General features: G+C 41.0%; 1 protein-coding gene across 2 annotated transcripts in view; it reads right to left on the bottom strand.

Moving 5' to 3' along the window:
• Positions 1 to 17,850, bottom strand: part of LOC124564066 (inter-alpha-trypsin inhibitor heavy chain H4-like) — a 158,094-nt gene that overhangs the window by 54,243 nt on the left and 86,001 nt on the right. For both annotated transcript variants that reach the window (XM_047130991.1, XM_047130995.1), the window contains exon 11: positions 3,834 to 3,927. In XM_047130991.1, coding sequence (XP_046986947.1) covers positions 3,834 to 3,927 — 94 coding nt within the window. The remainder of the gene's footprint in view (positions 1 to 3,833; positions 3,928 to 17,850) is intronic.

The raw sequence follows: 17,850 nt of genomic DNA, 5'->3' as shown, positions 1-17,850 counted from the left end.
GCATTGTTATTTCAAGCGGCGCAACAGTAAGTTTAGTTATGTGGTCTTGTAGCGCGTAGCAGAGCCAGAGCATATATCTGATAGTTCTTTTGCGTGACTGTGTCTATGCTGCGAATGTCTCACGAGTTTTCTAGTGTTTTATGCGCTGTACTAGTAGGTGAGACGGCTAAGTGTTCCATTATTTAAAAAAGTTAAAAAAGTTTATTTGTTATTTAAAAAAGTTTGAATTCGTAGACACAAGGAAAATCTGAAAATCGAAATACGTATAGCACGACTTGAGTATTTTTCCACTGTATTTTTTTAGTGAAACTACAGTGTAATTGTGAGTATTTAATTTAGTAACCTTAAAAATAAATTCATTGCATTTTGTTTAGGCACACTAATGCCCAGTTTTATTAGTACTAAATAGCACAATTTTATTTTCAGGTTACAGTCTTTTGTGAAGTTCTGCACAAATATGGAAAAGAAACGAAAGGTTGACAGTGAATGTAGAATTTTTAAAGAGCAGTGGGGATGTCAATATTTCGTGGTGGAGTCAAGCAACAAACCAACGTGTATTATTTGCGATGAAGCAATATCAGTCTTCAAGGAATATAATATAAAACTTCATTATGAGACTAAGCACTGTCAGAATTACTCAAAGTTTGCAGGATGCGAACGATTAGAAATGTATGAGTCTCTGAAACGCCAGCTAAAAACCCAGCAGTCGCTGTTTAAGAAAGTAAATGCTGAACAACATGCAGCAACTCGTGCTAGTTTTCGTGTGGCTCATTTAGAAGCGAAACGGTGTAAGCCATTTACCGACGGTGAATTAATTAAGAATTGCATTAGTGCAACAGCAGAAGAAATGTGTGCAGAAAAAGTTAATTTATTTAAAAACATAAAAACAAAAAACATAAAAACAAAATATAAAATGTAGACTGGCAATGGCAAGGAAAGTGTTTCTGAAGAAGAGAAATTTGTTAACATCGAGTATAGATTTAAGTGTCAGGAAGTCATTTCTGAAAGTATTTGTATGGAGTGTAGCCATGTATGGAAGTGAAACATGGACGATAAATAGTTTGGACAAGAAGAGAATAGAAGCTTTCGAAATGTGGTGCTACAGAAGAATGCTGAAGATTAGATGTGTAGATCGCATAACTAATGAGGAAGTATTGAATAGGATTGGGGAGAAGAGGAGTTTGTGGCACAACTTGACCAGAAGAAGGGATCGGTTGGTAGGACATGTTCTGAGGTATCAAGGGATCACCAATTTAGTATTGGAGGGCAGCGTGGAGGGTAAAAATCGTAGAGGGAGACCAAGAGATGAATACACTAAGCAGATTCAGAAGGATGTAGGTTGCAGTAGGTACTGGGAGATGAAAAAGCTTGCACAGGATAGAGTAGCATGGAGAGCTGCATCAAACCAGTCTCAGGACTGAAGACCACAACAACAACAACAACAACAAGTTTGTCGGCAAACACTGTGGCTCGTAGAATGGATGACATTGCACAAAATATATCAGCACAATTGCGTGACAAAAATCAAGACTTAGACTGGTTCTCTTTGGCCGAGGATGAGTCAACAGACGTATCAGATACTGCCCAAGTACTACTTTTTATTCGAAGGATTGACAAAAATTATGGAGTGTATGAAGAGCTCCTTGATGTTCACAGTATTCACGGGGCGACCACTGGCGAAGATATTTTTAAAGGAGTTGAAAGGGCAGTTCAGAAAAACAATCTCCAGTGGAAGAAATTAAAATGTATTACAACTGATGGTGGTAAAAAGATGTGTGGGAAAAATAAAGGTGTTGTTACTCTCCTTTCTAAGGCCGCAGAAAATGACGGTGGCTCAAAACCATTAGTAGTGCATTGTATCATTCACCAACAGTTTTGTGTGGAAAACATTTAGATATGTCAGAAGTTTTAAAGCCAGTTATTTCAATTGTTAATTATGTCAGGTCCCATGCACTCAGTCATCGCCAGTTTCGCGAGTTTCTTGAAGATATTTAGGAAAACGACTTGTCATATTATACTGCAGTGCGCTGGCTTAGCTGCGGTAAAGTTCTGACCCGTTTTTTTAACTCCGGACAGTAACTGAAATTTTTTTGAACGAAAGGAATCGTGCTCTGGCTGAGTTACGGAACGGTGAGTGGCTATGAGAGCTAGCATTTTATACGGACTTAACTAAACATATGAATGACCTTAGTTTAAAATTGCAAGGTGAAAACCAGCTCCTGCCTGATTGATACACGCGTGTTAAGTCCTTTCGACAAAAGATTGCTTTGTTTCAATCTCAGTTGAACAAAGTATACTTCACGCATTTTAATACATGCCAAACATTCAGTCAGCAAACTGAGATTCCGTTTCCTGTAACTTTCGCGGTTGAAGCTTTGGGCGCTTTAAAAATTAATTTTCAATCACGTTTTTCAGATATTGATGCAAATTTAAACGAGATCAAGATATTTCAAAATCCCTTTGACGTCGATATAGAAGCGTTACCCGCAGAACTTCAGTTTGAAATTATTGATTTGCAATGTAGAGACTTTTTTAAAGAAAAACATTCAAAGTCAACATTACTGGAATTTTATGTCTTCCATCCACACACATTACAAATTTACATAAATCTGCCCGTGGCTTTTTTTTTCTCTTTTGGCACTACTTATTTGTGTGAAAAAACTTTCTCCAAAATGAACATGCAAAAAGTATTTACAGATCAAAATTAAGTGATGAGCATTTGAAGTCACTGATGATTATCTGTACCAGTAAACTTGATCCACAACTGGAGGTAATTATGAAAGGAAAGTTACAGCTACACAAAAGTCACTAATTATCACTAAGACGTTAAATTTTGTTAAATTTCTTTACGTGACTACTTTAACACTGTGAGTGTTCAAGGTATAAATTAATTACAGTTATTTTTATCCGTCAGTTATAACTAAAATATCCAATATCATTATGTACACCAGGTGTTGTATTTTCCTTAAACTGCCATTAAATAAAAATATTTTATACGATTTACTTGCTATGTGTATTTTACAACGTAATCAAAAGAAAGTGAAACCTCACTTAAGAAGCATCTTCTATAATGATTGATTACTAAAGCTAGTCGCCGAAGTGTCGTCTATTTGAAAGACTTGCACGAGACTCGTGAGAAGAATAAAATGCAAAGAATTTTTTTACTTAAAATGATTTCGCCAAACTAGTTTGTTAACCGTTCCTTTTTTTCCACTATCGCACGGAGAATGGTCTGTCTGTTTATTGTGGATAGCCTCAAGTTTAACCATGACCTTCCGCTTTGTAAAGATAGAGCTCCGACAATGTCGCGGTGTATTGGTCGCGATAGGCCTCGAAACTCAATTGCTGGCTGTATAGGTACCACCTCAAATATTTGGCGGGCCGGACACCGGGGATGTCCGGCCAGCTAACGCGGGCCGGTTTGCCGGCCCTCGCGGGCCGGTTTCAGCCCGCGGATGTGGTTTGGAGACCCCTGATGTAGACAAACAACGATGTTCGCAAGTCACGTGCCAATACCAGTTTCGTACTGGCGACATGCGCAGTAGTACGTACTCTGTCCACACTCCATAGACATTCCTTTTCTATGATTGACACACTGTGTATTACAACGAAGACAATGGACAGTTTAACCGTTCCACACAATTGTTTCACAGAAGAATGCTACATTACGCTTGACTTTTCACATTAGTGTTTCAAGTAAGTCATTGAATAAGTTTAAGACATAGTGACGATGGAAGTAGGCTAAAGGAGTAACAGGGTATTATACATTATTAGAAAAAATCGGATAGCATTTATTCCGTTACACACACCAGAGATCAATGGGTGATCATTACCTAGTCGTGGGGCAGCAGATCCATCGAGGTTGACTGCAGACGTAGCGTTTGGCTTGACTACCAACAGTGATGTAACAGGTGTCACGAAGGAGTACTGTAAGAAAGAAAATAAGAACTAAGCGACTTACTTACATAAGAGATCAAAAGATTACTTGGATACATTGTAGAGATGATGTGCTATTCTTACTGCTTACCTAGTCATTCGTAGGAAACTACATGTTGTAACCTACGTTTATAGATAATCAGGCATGAGAATCATGTACATGTACGTCATTCCAATCTTCTTTATCCATCCAATTGCACGAATGGCTATGATAAGAGCTCGGACAGTGGTATTGTGTTTGTAGTTGTGTAGGCAAATCAAAAAGTGCAGCCACGCTATCAGGGGCGTTCTGTTACGGTTCGCGCTGCTCTCCCCGTCGGAGGTTCGAGTCCTTCCTCCGGCATGCATGTGTGTGTTGTCCTTAGTGTAAGTTAGTTTACGCTTGATTAAGTAGTGTGTAAGCCTAGGGACGATGACCTCAGCAGCTTGGTCTCATAAGATCTTACCACAAATTTCCATATTTTCAAAAAGTGGAACAAACCCAGTCTCGGATACCACAAAGGATGATACCGACCTTCACGTCGCCTTTCCACAGATGAATCATCCTTGTAACATGCCATCACTCCCAGACATTTGAGGTGAGACTTATCTCAGAACGCTGTGGCATAATCTGGTGATGAGGCGCCTCCTCCGCTACTACTGGTGGAAGAATAGTGTTGATGGAAATGTCTTTTGCCACAAGGATCAACAGGCACTACTGCACTATCGTGCGTCAGTGGCATCAGCTACGAAGGACTGTGAACACTTACCAATACATTTCAGAATATCGTATTGCAAATAGAAATAATTTTCGTCTACTAGTGACGTAATCTTGTATCGTATTTTCTCACAATACACCTCTGTCCGTCATATTTTGTCAAATAATAATCCACATGTATTCAAAATGGCAATAGCATTCAGTATCACATCCTTCTCATGTAGGGTCTGAGAAAATTTTCTGAGCTGAAACGCAATGAGTCATGTCCAAAGGAATGACCACCTCAATGCCAACTAGTATGGATTTTTAAAACATAGTTCAACTCGCGCTTTTCTCACGTCACATCCTGAAAGCCAGGGAGCAAAACAGTCAGTTTACTGAAAAGGAACTTGCGAAAAGTACGATTGGAGCAGATAAGAAACAAAAATTGTAGTGGGTTGCGGATGTCTTGCTGAGGACGATGCTTCGGCTATATAAATACAGCTCATCAGCCGTGCGTTGCAACGATGATTCTCTTCCGGCATAAACAAGCGCCACGGAGAATATTTCACGGTATTAGAGAAACTTTCGCTGTGCAGTCAGTCAGTATTGACCACTCTGCGAAATGGAAACGCCACTGAAAATCAGTAGCGACAGTGGGTGAATCCAAACCGGACAGTTGTCGACTGATCACACAATGAAAGCTTTCAACGCTGGTATTAACTTCAAACTTCCAAGACGTGATTGATATGTAAAGCGTTCCCCTAAAGTTTCATCTCTGGTTGCTGGAGACAACCTCAGAGACGAGGCGTTATCTGCAATCGGAGCTCGAAAGGGCGCTGAATACACAGGGTGAATCAAAACTTACTTGGAAAATATTGCGAAAATGGAAAATGCTACTGATGTGCGGTTTTCACAGAATCGATTGGTGGTCATGGCCTTGTAGTGTTAGCCAACAAACAGAATATAATCATACATAAGAAGTGTACCTGATACGTGTTGCAAACCGGACACAATAGGAAGGACCAGGCCCCTTTGTTTTTTTCTTTTATCACTCGTTTATTACATCAGAGAAATACACATTTTAAGACAAAATTTAACTACATGAAACATTGCTCCCACTAAAGGTTAACATAGGCAGTAACAAAACTTAGTTCTCTTAAGGTTTTCTGCTGGCAACAAATTTTAAGGAGGCAATGTAAGGTTTATATCAATTTAGCTCAAACACGTAGCTAGTGATTGAATCACGACACAGACACTTTAACAACTTCGGCAAACAAATAAATTGCGTGAATTTGTACTCACAGTAACCAACTAATGAACAGCTTTGCCATTGAATAAGTAGTAGGTCATTTGGAACGAATTAGCAACACCCAGCAACTAGGGGAGTTAATACCAACAGTCTTTAAATGTCTTGCTCTCCATTAAATAAACAAACTTACAATAATTAAATGAATAACAAATCAAACACACTACGCTTCACTCAAACTCTTCATTGGAAGCCAAGACAAAATGAAGATTCCATTAACTGACTAACACTGAAGTCACACTAAAGCTCATCTCTGTGTTCCCAGACATATGGCGCAAACTTAACCAAGACAAGATTTGGAAGGGAGCACATAACTAAAATCGGTAGTGGAGCCAACTCGTGCCACTGAAAATTAAGGTACTAGACCGGGGCACAAGGTGGTATACAATGAGGTTGCCTTAGTGCTATACTGCGCTCCAAAATATTAATTCAAATGGCCAATTCAAAATTAAGTACGCATAAACCAGCATTAATTAACGAGGAGTGACACCAGGTCGCTCGAAGCGATGGCAACACTTAATTCAAAAGACGAATGCCGGAGGCGGCAGTAACATCAAACACCTTCTCCGAGTTTTAACCAGAAGTCACTTCCCGCTAGACAAGTAAACATCTAACCAAGCACAAGGAAGGAACCCCAAAGAGAAAATTCAAATAAAACCCCCAAAAGATTATAAAGGACAGGGATCCCCAACTATTTAAATTTAAAAGAATTAGCTCTCCCTAAAGGCAAACGCTAAGGCTACATTTAAGCGGCCACCAAAATTGGTTACAAAAGGTGTTATACATTTGCTCCTTTTCTTTAAAAGAAACACAAGGCTGCTTAACTTCCGCTGGACGTCCGGTACGGCTCGTGTAGGATACAACATGCAGCAACCCAAGCTAGGCGATCGCGAGGCACGGGGAGAAAAATCAGGAGAGCTGACAGGCAGGCAGCCAACACATATCCTCCATCCTGAACCGGCAGACCACGTACAACCAACTCCACATATACGTGGTTGCTTCCCACCTCGTACCTCGCGGCGTCTCAGCAGGTAGCCCGAACAAACGTCAATTGCCCCTCGCCCCGCGAATGCGGAAAACAACAAGGCAAGCAAAGATAAGAAACATCGAAGGATCGACAATGCACATCCAAGAGACTGGCGCGCCAGTAACGAGCACCACGGCTGAGTACCTTTTGTGAAAACACACTCTTCTTAAAAGTAACAACGCCTATTGACACTAAGAAGGTAAAAGTAGGGTAAATTAGAGTGTTTGTTGCAGGATTCTAGTGCGAGTCGTTTACGAGTTATCGTATTTTGAAAAGTTCCTACAACATCACCTGAACGATACCTGTCGTAGCACACGCTAAAGAATAACACAAGTGCATACATTAGTTATTTGAATTCTGACCAGTAAATAGAAAACCATCCATCACAGGTTGTATTCAAAATGACGATCAGCAGCGGGCAATACATACTTTCAGTCTGGTATGGTACGACTGTTGCACACGTGCTAGCATTTCAGCGGAGGTGTTCGAGCAGGCTGCAGTAATACGTCGTTGCATACCATCGAGTGTAGTTGGTATGCACTTCTAGATAGCATCTTTCAGCTTCATCCGCAGAAACAGTCTATAGGCGTCAAATCCGGGGAATGGGCCAGCTAAGGTACAGGTGCTCAGTGTCGAGCCCGACAAATTGGAAACTATTCGTGAATACGTGCTGTAGTACTTCGTGCACTAATAGCTGGGCAGGTTCCTTCTAGTCCGCAAAGGCACGTCTTCTAACATCCATGGAAGATGGTCTGTTAGCAGGCTGTGATAATTGTGAGCGTTCATTGTTCCGTCTATGAGTTGATGGTTCACTATCCCACACCGCTCATTTTCACTCCATAGACGTCTCCGTTCCACCTGAAGAAGCCAACGGGGATGGTCAACAGACGAACAGTGTATGTTTTGGCGGTTTATCTGGCCATACTTGGTAAATGTGTTTTCATCACTACATAGAATACATGATGATCTGGAGTACCTCGTTTTAATTCCCATGTACAGAAGTTCACACGATTCTCCTAATCGTTTCAATGCAGCTCTTGATAGAGAGAGATGTGATACCGATGAAATCTATGTCGATGGAGAATGCGTAGGACAATTGCCTGGATCATGCCACTTTCCCGTGCGACTGCGCGGGGGCTAACGTGCGGATCAACTGCAGCAGCAGCAACAACATTGATTCCCCTTCTTCTGTCGTCATATGTTTCCTTCCGTTACATTGTCTAGGTGTCCGCCCCGACAGCTGAATGGTCAACGTGACGGACTGCCGTCCTAAGGGGCCAGGGTTCGATTCCCGGTTGGGTCGGGGATTTTCTCCGGTCAGGGACTGGGTGTTGTCTTCCTCATCATTTCATCCCCATCCGGCGCGCAGGTCGCCCAGTGTGGCGTCGAATGTAATAAGACCTGCACCAAGGCGGCCGGATCTGATCCGTAAGGGGCCTCCCGGCCAATGACGCCAAACGCTCATTTCCATTTCCATTGTCTACGTTTTCACATAACTGGTTGAAGAGGTTGATAAATAACTGCCGACATGGTTGACGTGTATTGGGATATCTTGCCGCATACACTGCACGAGAACGGACTGTATTCTTCCTCTTCAAACAGCACAAACGTGTCGGCTTTTTCTGCATTGCTAATTCCTATAGTCCACTCACGACCAGCTGCTCAGACTATTACACGCTAACTGATTAGCAAGTCGCAAAGCACCGAAAGAACACACAAGCACACTGTAAACAAACGCCGGCCGAGTGGCCGATCGGTTCTAGGCGCTACAGTCTGGAACCGCACGACCGCTACGGTCGCAGGTTCGAATCCTGCCTCGGGCATGGATGTTTGTGATGTCCTTAGGTTAGTTAGGTTTAAGTAGTTCTAAGTTCTAACCACAGCAGTTAAGTCCCATAGTGCTGAGAGCCATTTGAACCATTTTGTAAACAAACGTAACAATATCGTAGCTAGCAACTACGCAGGTTGAATGGCACAAGCAAGTGTCGGTGAGGAAGCTTCCCAAAATACGATAACATCTCGTAAACTACTCGGACGAGAATCCTACAACAAACACCACTGACATTCTAATTTACTCTGATTTTAGTTCGTTAAAAACGTGTATGTTCCACAAGAAATACATTTTTAAGTATTATTACAATCTGTTTATCGTCTAATGATCCGAGCCCCTGACTACCAACCCGTTCTGTAAAACTGCACATCTATAGCTCTTTCCATTTCCGCAGTATTTGCGATGCTGCTTTTAGACAATTCACCCTATATAGGCAGTGTAGAAGGGATCACAGTCTATCATGTGACGCTGGCTTAGAGACAAACTCTGGTAGTGGAAACATTCTCACGTGAATTTGACACCTTCCTCTTACAGATCGCATTGGCAAAGTGTCGGGCAAGAATGCAGTTGAAACTGTTTCAGGAAGGTAAAAGAATATTAATAGCGTTAAAAGATACACGCATTCTGTGGCGATACCGGGTGTATATGTTATTGAAAAGTAAGATGATTGTAAATTCTAGAATTTACAAGTAAAACCTAACATTCACCACCACCGCATGGTAACATTCTGAAATTTCTTATTGTATGTGTTGCGTTGGCAGAAGAGCCAACACCGTGTTACTAGTGGAGGCCGAAATGCACGCGTTTTAGCTCACGCAGGCTGGTGTGAGGAGGGAATAACTATACTGACGTGAGGTCTGGAACATGACAAGGAATTATAATTCAGAAAGCGGACGTAATTAGTTTGATACTTAACTTTAATTCATTAATGATGAACGTCGCTCTTGACGGTACATGATTCACAATATTATCTGTTCAGAATAGTAACTGAATATGGCGCCTTGCTAGGTCGTAGCAAATGACGTAGCTGAAGGCTATGCTAAACTGTCGTCTGTGCAAATGAGAGCGTACGTAGACAGTGAACCATCGCTAGCAAAGTCGGCTGTACAACTGGGCGAGTGCTAGGGAGTCTCTCTAGACTAGACCTGCCGTGTGGCGGCGCTCGGTCTGCAATCACTGATAGTGGCGACACGCGGGCCCTGCGTATACTAACGGACCGCGGCCGGTTTAAAGGCTACCACCTAACAAGTGTGGTGTTTGGCGGTGACACCACTGTATGCATAGATTTCAAACTTCTACCAAGAGTTGCTGGTAACTCTTAAGATCTTCACATGCAAAGTGGTAAACCTACATCGAAAATTACCACCTCCATGGTGCAAGTTGAGATGTGTTTCTTTGTTGGCAATTTATTGTTCTCAGTCCGCCCACCGCTGTGTAGCTTCAGTCTGTGTCAGGCAACCTGGCGCTTACGTTCGGTCATCTTCGCGACTCGTTTTAATGATGTTGTTTCTTGTGCAGCTTTGAATCAGAATGACTGATGTTACGTGTAACAGATTTTATGAAATTTTAAGTGAATCTATGAATGACAAGGAGGACAACAACTAACTATTGAGTAATGTAATGCTGCGTTAAATGAAGTGATAAATTGAAAAACCATTGTCAATAAAAAATCTTTTCACCACAATCGTTAGAAGCGTTATGATGTTTTCAGCGTCGGAGGTGAAGGTGAGCTCACAGCACCAGTGTTTCTTGTAAAAGAAGAAATTCGTTACTACGTTTGTTTTGATGAACTTTTTGACATAATACAGGAGATCCACATTGCTAAACGTCATGGTGGCCGAACTCGGATGATTATGGAAGTAAAACCGTGACTGTTGAACCAAACGTTACTTGTCTGAGGTAATACCATGTCAGAAAAAAAAAATACTTTGTAAAGGGGTGTTGTAGTGAAACACGTCGTACATACTGAAATGAATTCCCGATGCCAAATTGACTTAATCGACGTGCTGGCGAATCCAGACGATAATTCGAAGTTCATAATTATATACCTACCACGCTCATTTGACAAAATTTGTTATTTATTGACTACTAATTTTGAAAAGAGCCGATGAAGCATCATTTCACCTTTTGGATATTTTAACCATCTTTGGTGCCCCAAATACCCTTCATTGCAATAATGGTATAGAGTTTTGCAACCAAGCCATCCAAAGTTAATGTGTATTGTGAACTGACGTCCATGGGAAGCCGAGGCATAGCCAGTTCCATGAAACTATCGACAGAGTAAACCAGGACTTTGTAAATACGTTATCAATGTGAATTGAAACAAATAAAACTGCAAAATTGTCTGAAGGGTTAAGATTTGTACACACAATGAAAAATAGGGCTTATCATGATGGAATACGACGGTCACTATATGAAGACATGTTCGGTGTTCCAATGAAAATGGGCATTGGCAGCTCAATTGTTACATGTTACTTAATAAAAAAAAATGCCAACGCTGGAGAAGATTTGGAAACGACGTTAAACATTGCAACAACTGACTCACAAGAACAGGAAGACCACGTTCAAAGAATTGATTCAAGTGAATCAAATATTGGAACAGAAGGAACGCAGGTAGAAACTGCAGTTGTACTGGGCCAAGAAGCACCAGACAACAGTTAATACCGAAACACTGGTTCTAATTGATGGTTCTGACGAGACGCTGACAAACTCCAGCAGTCCTAATAAAATTACGCGGATCCAAGAGGCTACCAAAGCTCCTGTGATGTATGTCAATTTGACATAAGACATGACTGCCACTATTCTAAGACATACTGTTTCTACAATGTCACTGAATAATTTCGATATTGTTCACCTTCAAAGAATAGGGGGTGCTTTTAATTAATCTGTTGTGCCCTACATCCTGGATGGTGGTTAATAACTGTAACCTGTAGATGATTAATGGAACAAATAAACAGCTGAGGCTTAAAATGCGTTTTATAAAATACCAAAAAAGGTCTACATTTGCAAATAAAGAAATGAAAGCTGCCTCATGTATCCAAATTCCAAAATCTTCAGCTGAACAGAATCTGAGAATTAAAGTACTGTATGTAGACCAGGCAAAAACAGATGCAAAATCAATAATAGCGGTGCTGATAAATATTCAGGATGACGGATTTTATCACCTTGGTACCAAAGTTCACGACACTTAATTTTTTTGTGGGGATGGGGAAATTACCCACGTACTATAAACAAAAATTCATCTAATGAGTAGAAGGAGTTGCCATAAAGAATTTTTTTAATTTCCTTTTAAATGCTATATGGCTATCTGTCAGACTTTTGATGCTATTGGGTAAGTGACCAAAGACTTCTGTGGCAGCATAATTTAACCCTTGTGAGCCAAAGTTAGATTTAACCTTGAGTAGTGAAGATCATCCTTTCTCCTAGTGTTGTAGCTATGTACACTGCTGTTACTTTTGAATTCCTTCAGATTGTTAATAACAGATTTCATAAGTGAATTCATATATCGGGAGGCTACAGTGGTGATTTTTAGCTCTTTAAATAAGTGTCTGCAGGATTATCTTGGATGAGCTCCAGCAATTATTCTGATTACACGCTTTTGTGCAATGAACACTCTTTTACTCATTGATGAGTTACCCCAGAATATGATGCCATATGGAACCAGAGAATGAAAATAGGCGTGGTAAGCTAATTTACTCAGATGTATATCGCCAAAATTCGCAATGACCCTAATAGCATAAGAATCTGAACTCAAACGTTTCAGCAGATCCTCAGTGTGTTTCTTGCAGTTCAACCCCTCATCAATGCACACACCTAGAAATTTTGAGTATTCTACCTTAGCTACCGATTTCTGATCGAAGTCTATATTTATTAATGATGTCATTCCATTTACTGTGTGGAACTGTATATACTGTGTTTTGTTAAAGTTTAATGAGAGCCCATTTGCAGAGAACCACTTACTGATTTTCTGAAAAACGACATTTACAATTTCACCAGTTAATTCTTGACTGTTGGGTGTGATAGCCATACTTATATCATCGGCAAAAAGTACCGGCTTTGCATCTTCATGAATGTAGAATGGCAAGTCATTAATATGTATGAAGAACAGCAGAGGACCCATGACTGAACCTTGCGGCACCCCATTCTTGATTGTTCCCCAATTTGAGAAATCACCAGTTTTTTGCGTATTATGTGAACTGTTTATTTAAACTTTCTGCACTCTTCCAGTTAGGTATGATTTAAAATATTTGAGCACTGTCCCATTCATACCACAGTACTTGAGCTTATCTAGAAGTATTCCGTGATTTACACAATCAAAAGCCTTTGATAGATCACAAAAATCCCAACGAGTGACTTCCGGTTACTCAGAGCATTTAATATTTCATTAGTGAAAGTGTATATAGCATTTTCCGTTGAAAAACCTCTTCTGAAAATCAAACTGACATTTTGTTAAAACTTCATTTTTACAAAGGTGTGAAGCTACTCTACAATACATTACTTTTTCAAGATTTTTGGATAAGGCAGTCAGAAGAGAGGTTGGGCAGTAGTTGTTGACATCAGACGTATCCCCTTTTTTATGCAGTGGTTTAACAATGGCATACTTCAGTCTATCTGCGAAAATATCCTGCTTCAGTGAGCTATTACATATGTGGCTAAGAATCCCACTTATTTCTTGGGAACAAGCTTTTATTATCCTGCTGGAAACGCCAGCAATTCAATGTGACCTTTTATTCTTGAGAGAGTTTTTTATTTTTCTAATTTCAGAAGGAGAGGTGGGTGGAATTTCAATTGTATCAAATGGTGTGGGTAAGGCCTCTTCCATTAAGTGCCTTGCTTCTTCTAATGATCATTTAGATCCTATTTTCTCTACAACATTTAAAAAATGATTATTCAAAATGTTTTCGACTTCCGGCTGGTTGTATATCAAGTTTCCATTCGCTTTGATGGTGATGCCGTCATCCTGTACTCTTGGTTGCCCTGTCTCCCTTGTAATAATATTCCAAATTGTTTTCATTTTGTTATCAGAGGTATTAATCTCAGACATGATGCACATGCTTTTGGGCTATTTAATAACCTTTCTTCATGTAGGACAGTAGTTTTTATAATATTTGGCTGTTCCTGAGTCATTACTCTTTCTTGTTGTTAGATAAAGTTCCCTTTTGTGGTTTCAAGATATTTTTATTCCTGTAGTGAGCCAAAGGTTTTTTGCATGGTTTCTTATAATTAGATGTAAATAATTTCTTGGGGAAACAGTTTTCAAATTCTCTTACAAGTGTATCATGAAATATGCTATATTTTAAATTAGCTTCGGGTTCCTTGTACACCTCATCCCAGTCTAATTGCTGAAGATTTTCTATTAAATTTCTAATTGTTGAGTCATTAATTGAACGCCCAACTTTGGAGGGTAGTTTTGAATTACTGAATGGAGCTATGTCATATACTGTAACTAGCTAAGCATTATGATCAGAAAGGCCACTCTCAACAGGACAAGAATTTATGTTTTTAAACCTATCTTCGTCTATAAAAGTGTTATCTAAAGTGCAATTGTTTAAAAAGTGTTAAACCAAGCAATGCTTGCGCAGATCATCTTTCATATTATGGAATTCTAAAGGCCACAACAGTCAAACTTATTGTAACCAAAAATATCTTTCTCACTAATTTCTCACCAGTTTCAGTGTGGGATATTGGTCATTATAATCACGTTTGAATGGAAGAATGTTTAAATAACGTAATTTTACAATCAATACAAACTATTTCAGTAACTGCTAAGGTGATTTTTTTAAATGGATACTGTTTCACCAGTTCCCATGGATAAAGCCTATGTTTTACCAACGTCTCTCGGTAAAAGTTATAAATCTTGGTATATAATAAGAAATTTCGGACTATTGTCTTACTTTCACAATAACTTATATAAAATTCGTTGTAGTTGTGGTCTAGCACATAATGTTGCCACGAAAAGAAATGTAAACATCTGTTTACACTGAAGCGCCAAAGAAACTGGTATAGGCGCACGTATTCAAATACGACATCCGTAAACAGGCAGAATACGCCGCTGCGGTCGGAGACGCCTGTATGAGACAACAAGTGTCTGGCGCATTTGTTACATCGGTTACTACTGCTACAATAGCAGGTTACCAAGATTTACGCGAAAGTGAGTTTGAACGTAGTGTAGTAGCCGGCGCACGAGCGATAGTACAGAGCATCTTCGAGGTAGCGATGAAGTTGGGATTTTCCCGTGCGACCATTTCACGAGTGTACTGAATATCAGGAATCCGGAAGAATATCAAATCTCCGACATCGCGGCGGCTGGAAAATATCCTGCAAGAACGGAACCAACGACGACTGATGGGAATCGTTCAACGTGACAGACGTGCAACCCTTCCGCAGATTGTTGCTGGGCGAACTATTCAACGTAACATCATCGTTATGAGCTTTTGCAGCCGAAGGCCCACTCGTTTACCCTTGATGACTGCACGAAACAAAGCTTTACGCCTCGTCTAGACCAGTCAACACCGACATTGGACTCTTGGTGATTGGAAACATGTTGCTTGGTCGGAGAGTCTTGTTTCAAATTGTATCGAGCGAATGGATGTGTGGGGATATGGAGATAACCTCACGAATCCATGTGCCCTGCATGTCAGCAGGGGACTGTCCAATCTGGTGTGGGGCGCGTGCAGTTGGATAGATATAGACCCCCTGTACGTCTAGATACGACTGTGACAGGTGACACGTACGTAACTATCCTGTCGATCACCGGCACGCATTCATGTCCCTTGTGCATTCCGATGGATTTGGGCAATCCCAGCAGGACAATGCGACACCCCACACGTTCAGAATTGCTACAGAGTGGCTCCAGGAACACTGAGTTTAAACACGTCCACTGGCCATCCAACTCCCCAGACATGAACATTATTGAGTATATCTCTGATGCCTTGTAACGTGCTGCTCAGAAGAGATCTCCACCTCCCTCGTACTCCTACGAACTTATGGAAAGCCCTGCAGAATTCACGGTGTCAGTTACCTCCAGCACTACTTCAGACATTAGTAGAGTCCATGCCACGTCGTGTTGTGGCACTTCCAGGTGCTCATGGAGGATGTAGACGATGTTAGGCAGGAGTAACTGTTTCTTTGACTCTACAATTTAGTTTAAGATGAATCTCTATCTGGAACACATGGATAAATCGGACGTAGTGGAACACGTGTATCAGGAGCGTCATATCGAGAACATCGCACTGTCGTGCGCGCTTGTGGAGAGAGGCTATTGAGATTTATAAACAGCGTCACAATTTTAGCAGAGAAGAGATAGGCGACAAATTAGGTAAAATATGGACGTCGACTTTGAAGCGACGATCGGTAACTTTCTATCGAGACTGTTGGCGCTGTCAGAGATAGTCTCGTAGTCAGCGTCATGTGATGATGGACTGTGGCGCCCTCTATAATACCTATATATTCGGCGCTCGCACGAGTTCTATTTCAGTTAGCTGCTTCGCCTCTGAGGATGTTTCCCGCAGCCGTCGATGAAACTTACTGGAAAGAATTTTACACATCGACCACACACTGTCAATCCGGAAGCTTTTAGTGACGTCGTCAACTGCTCATAACAGAGCACTCCACCAAGCTGCAGCTCCTGTGTGGTTCAAGTGCTGATGTCAAAGTGAGCCCTTCTTTTCGTCTTTCGCAGCGAAAATCCGATGGCAGTCATATGTACGCCACAAATGAATGTTCGAAGCCGTACAGCCATGTCACTTTGCAACTCAACTTCAATCATCGACGTGAATTCGTATAGAGACTCATTGTCTCCGACGTGCTATGCCCGACCGCTGGAGTTCTTTAGCCGTGGACACCTAGGAAAAGTTATCTATGGCGTTTCACCATACAATGACTTCTTTCGTCAGTTCCTGAAGTCGCCCATCCGTCACCACTCCAGCACCAGGATGACACTCAACTGTACTTCATGTTATCACCACGCCAGCACCACCATGTCGTGTACAGCCTCGTCGTCTGCCTCCAGTTACAACTGCTTCTGCCCGTCAAGCACGATTCAACACCAAATATCGTTGACACTTGGCAAGGAACGTCGTTGACACTTGGGAGGGAACACAGGGATTAATGTGGAAACGTAACTGCCTATTATATTTTATGTACAATGTAGATTCTTTGCTTCTACATGTTGTCTGAGGACTTTGCACAAATAAACAACATATGGCGTCATTTGCAGCTGACTTTCGTACAGTGCAACTAACTGTTACTTGCTGTGTCGAATACATTGTATTTTCATACGATACTTACAACAGATTGCTTGCGCATCGCTTGGTATCACGAAAGTGTGTCTGGTCTAATAGCGGATGGCTGTAATTTATGTGTAGCAACTCACAGAGATCCAGAGTGGGCTTTAATTATTGCATTGCAGCGAAATTTGGTAGATATTATAATACGTTAATACAGAACCGATTTAGCTAGGAATAAAGTTTAGTTCCAATCTTACTCAACAGGTGCAAATCTGTCTGTGAATGCAAGAAAAACGTATAGAAATGTTTCCGTATATAATGGATTATGAATGGGACTTGGACAGAATATACCAAGTAAGTGAGGAAGGCATAATGTTGATTTTATTACTAAACGCAGATTACACAATTTGTTCAATATGAACATCGATTGCGTCGAGGAGAAGCCACATCCATACAACGACATGATCAACAGTTTCCCAAAGGAGTTCCAATGGAATTTAAGCAACTTGTTCCTGTATGCTGGTCTTCAGATCAGGTAGAGACAGAACGTCTTCCTTGTAAAAGTCACACTGATTCAGACCAGGTGGTCTTGGAAGCCATAAATCTGGGAAACCTCTGTGGAGATAAAACGTTGTTGGAAGGTTGCATTAAGAACATCTCTCACTGGGCGAGTGACATGTGTTGCATCCTGCATGAAAACAGTGCTTTCCACACACATACTCTCTTCCAAAGGAGCGATGACATGCTGCACTAGTAGGCCTCGATAACGTACAGCTGTCAAGGAACACTTGACGGAGTGTGATGTTTTCAAGAAGAACGGACCGAAGATAAGGTGCTTATGAA

Source organism: Schistocerca americana, chromosome 1, assembly GCF_021461395.2.
Source record: "Schistocerca americana isolate TAMUIC-IGC-003095 chromosome 1, iqSchAmer2.1, whole genome shotgun sequence".
Classification (NCBI taxonomy): domain Eukaryota; kingdom Metazoa; phylum Arthropoda; class Insecta; order Orthoptera; family Acrididae; genus Schistocerca; species Schistocerca americana.
This window is presented reverse-complemented; position numbering and strand designations above follow the sequence as displayed.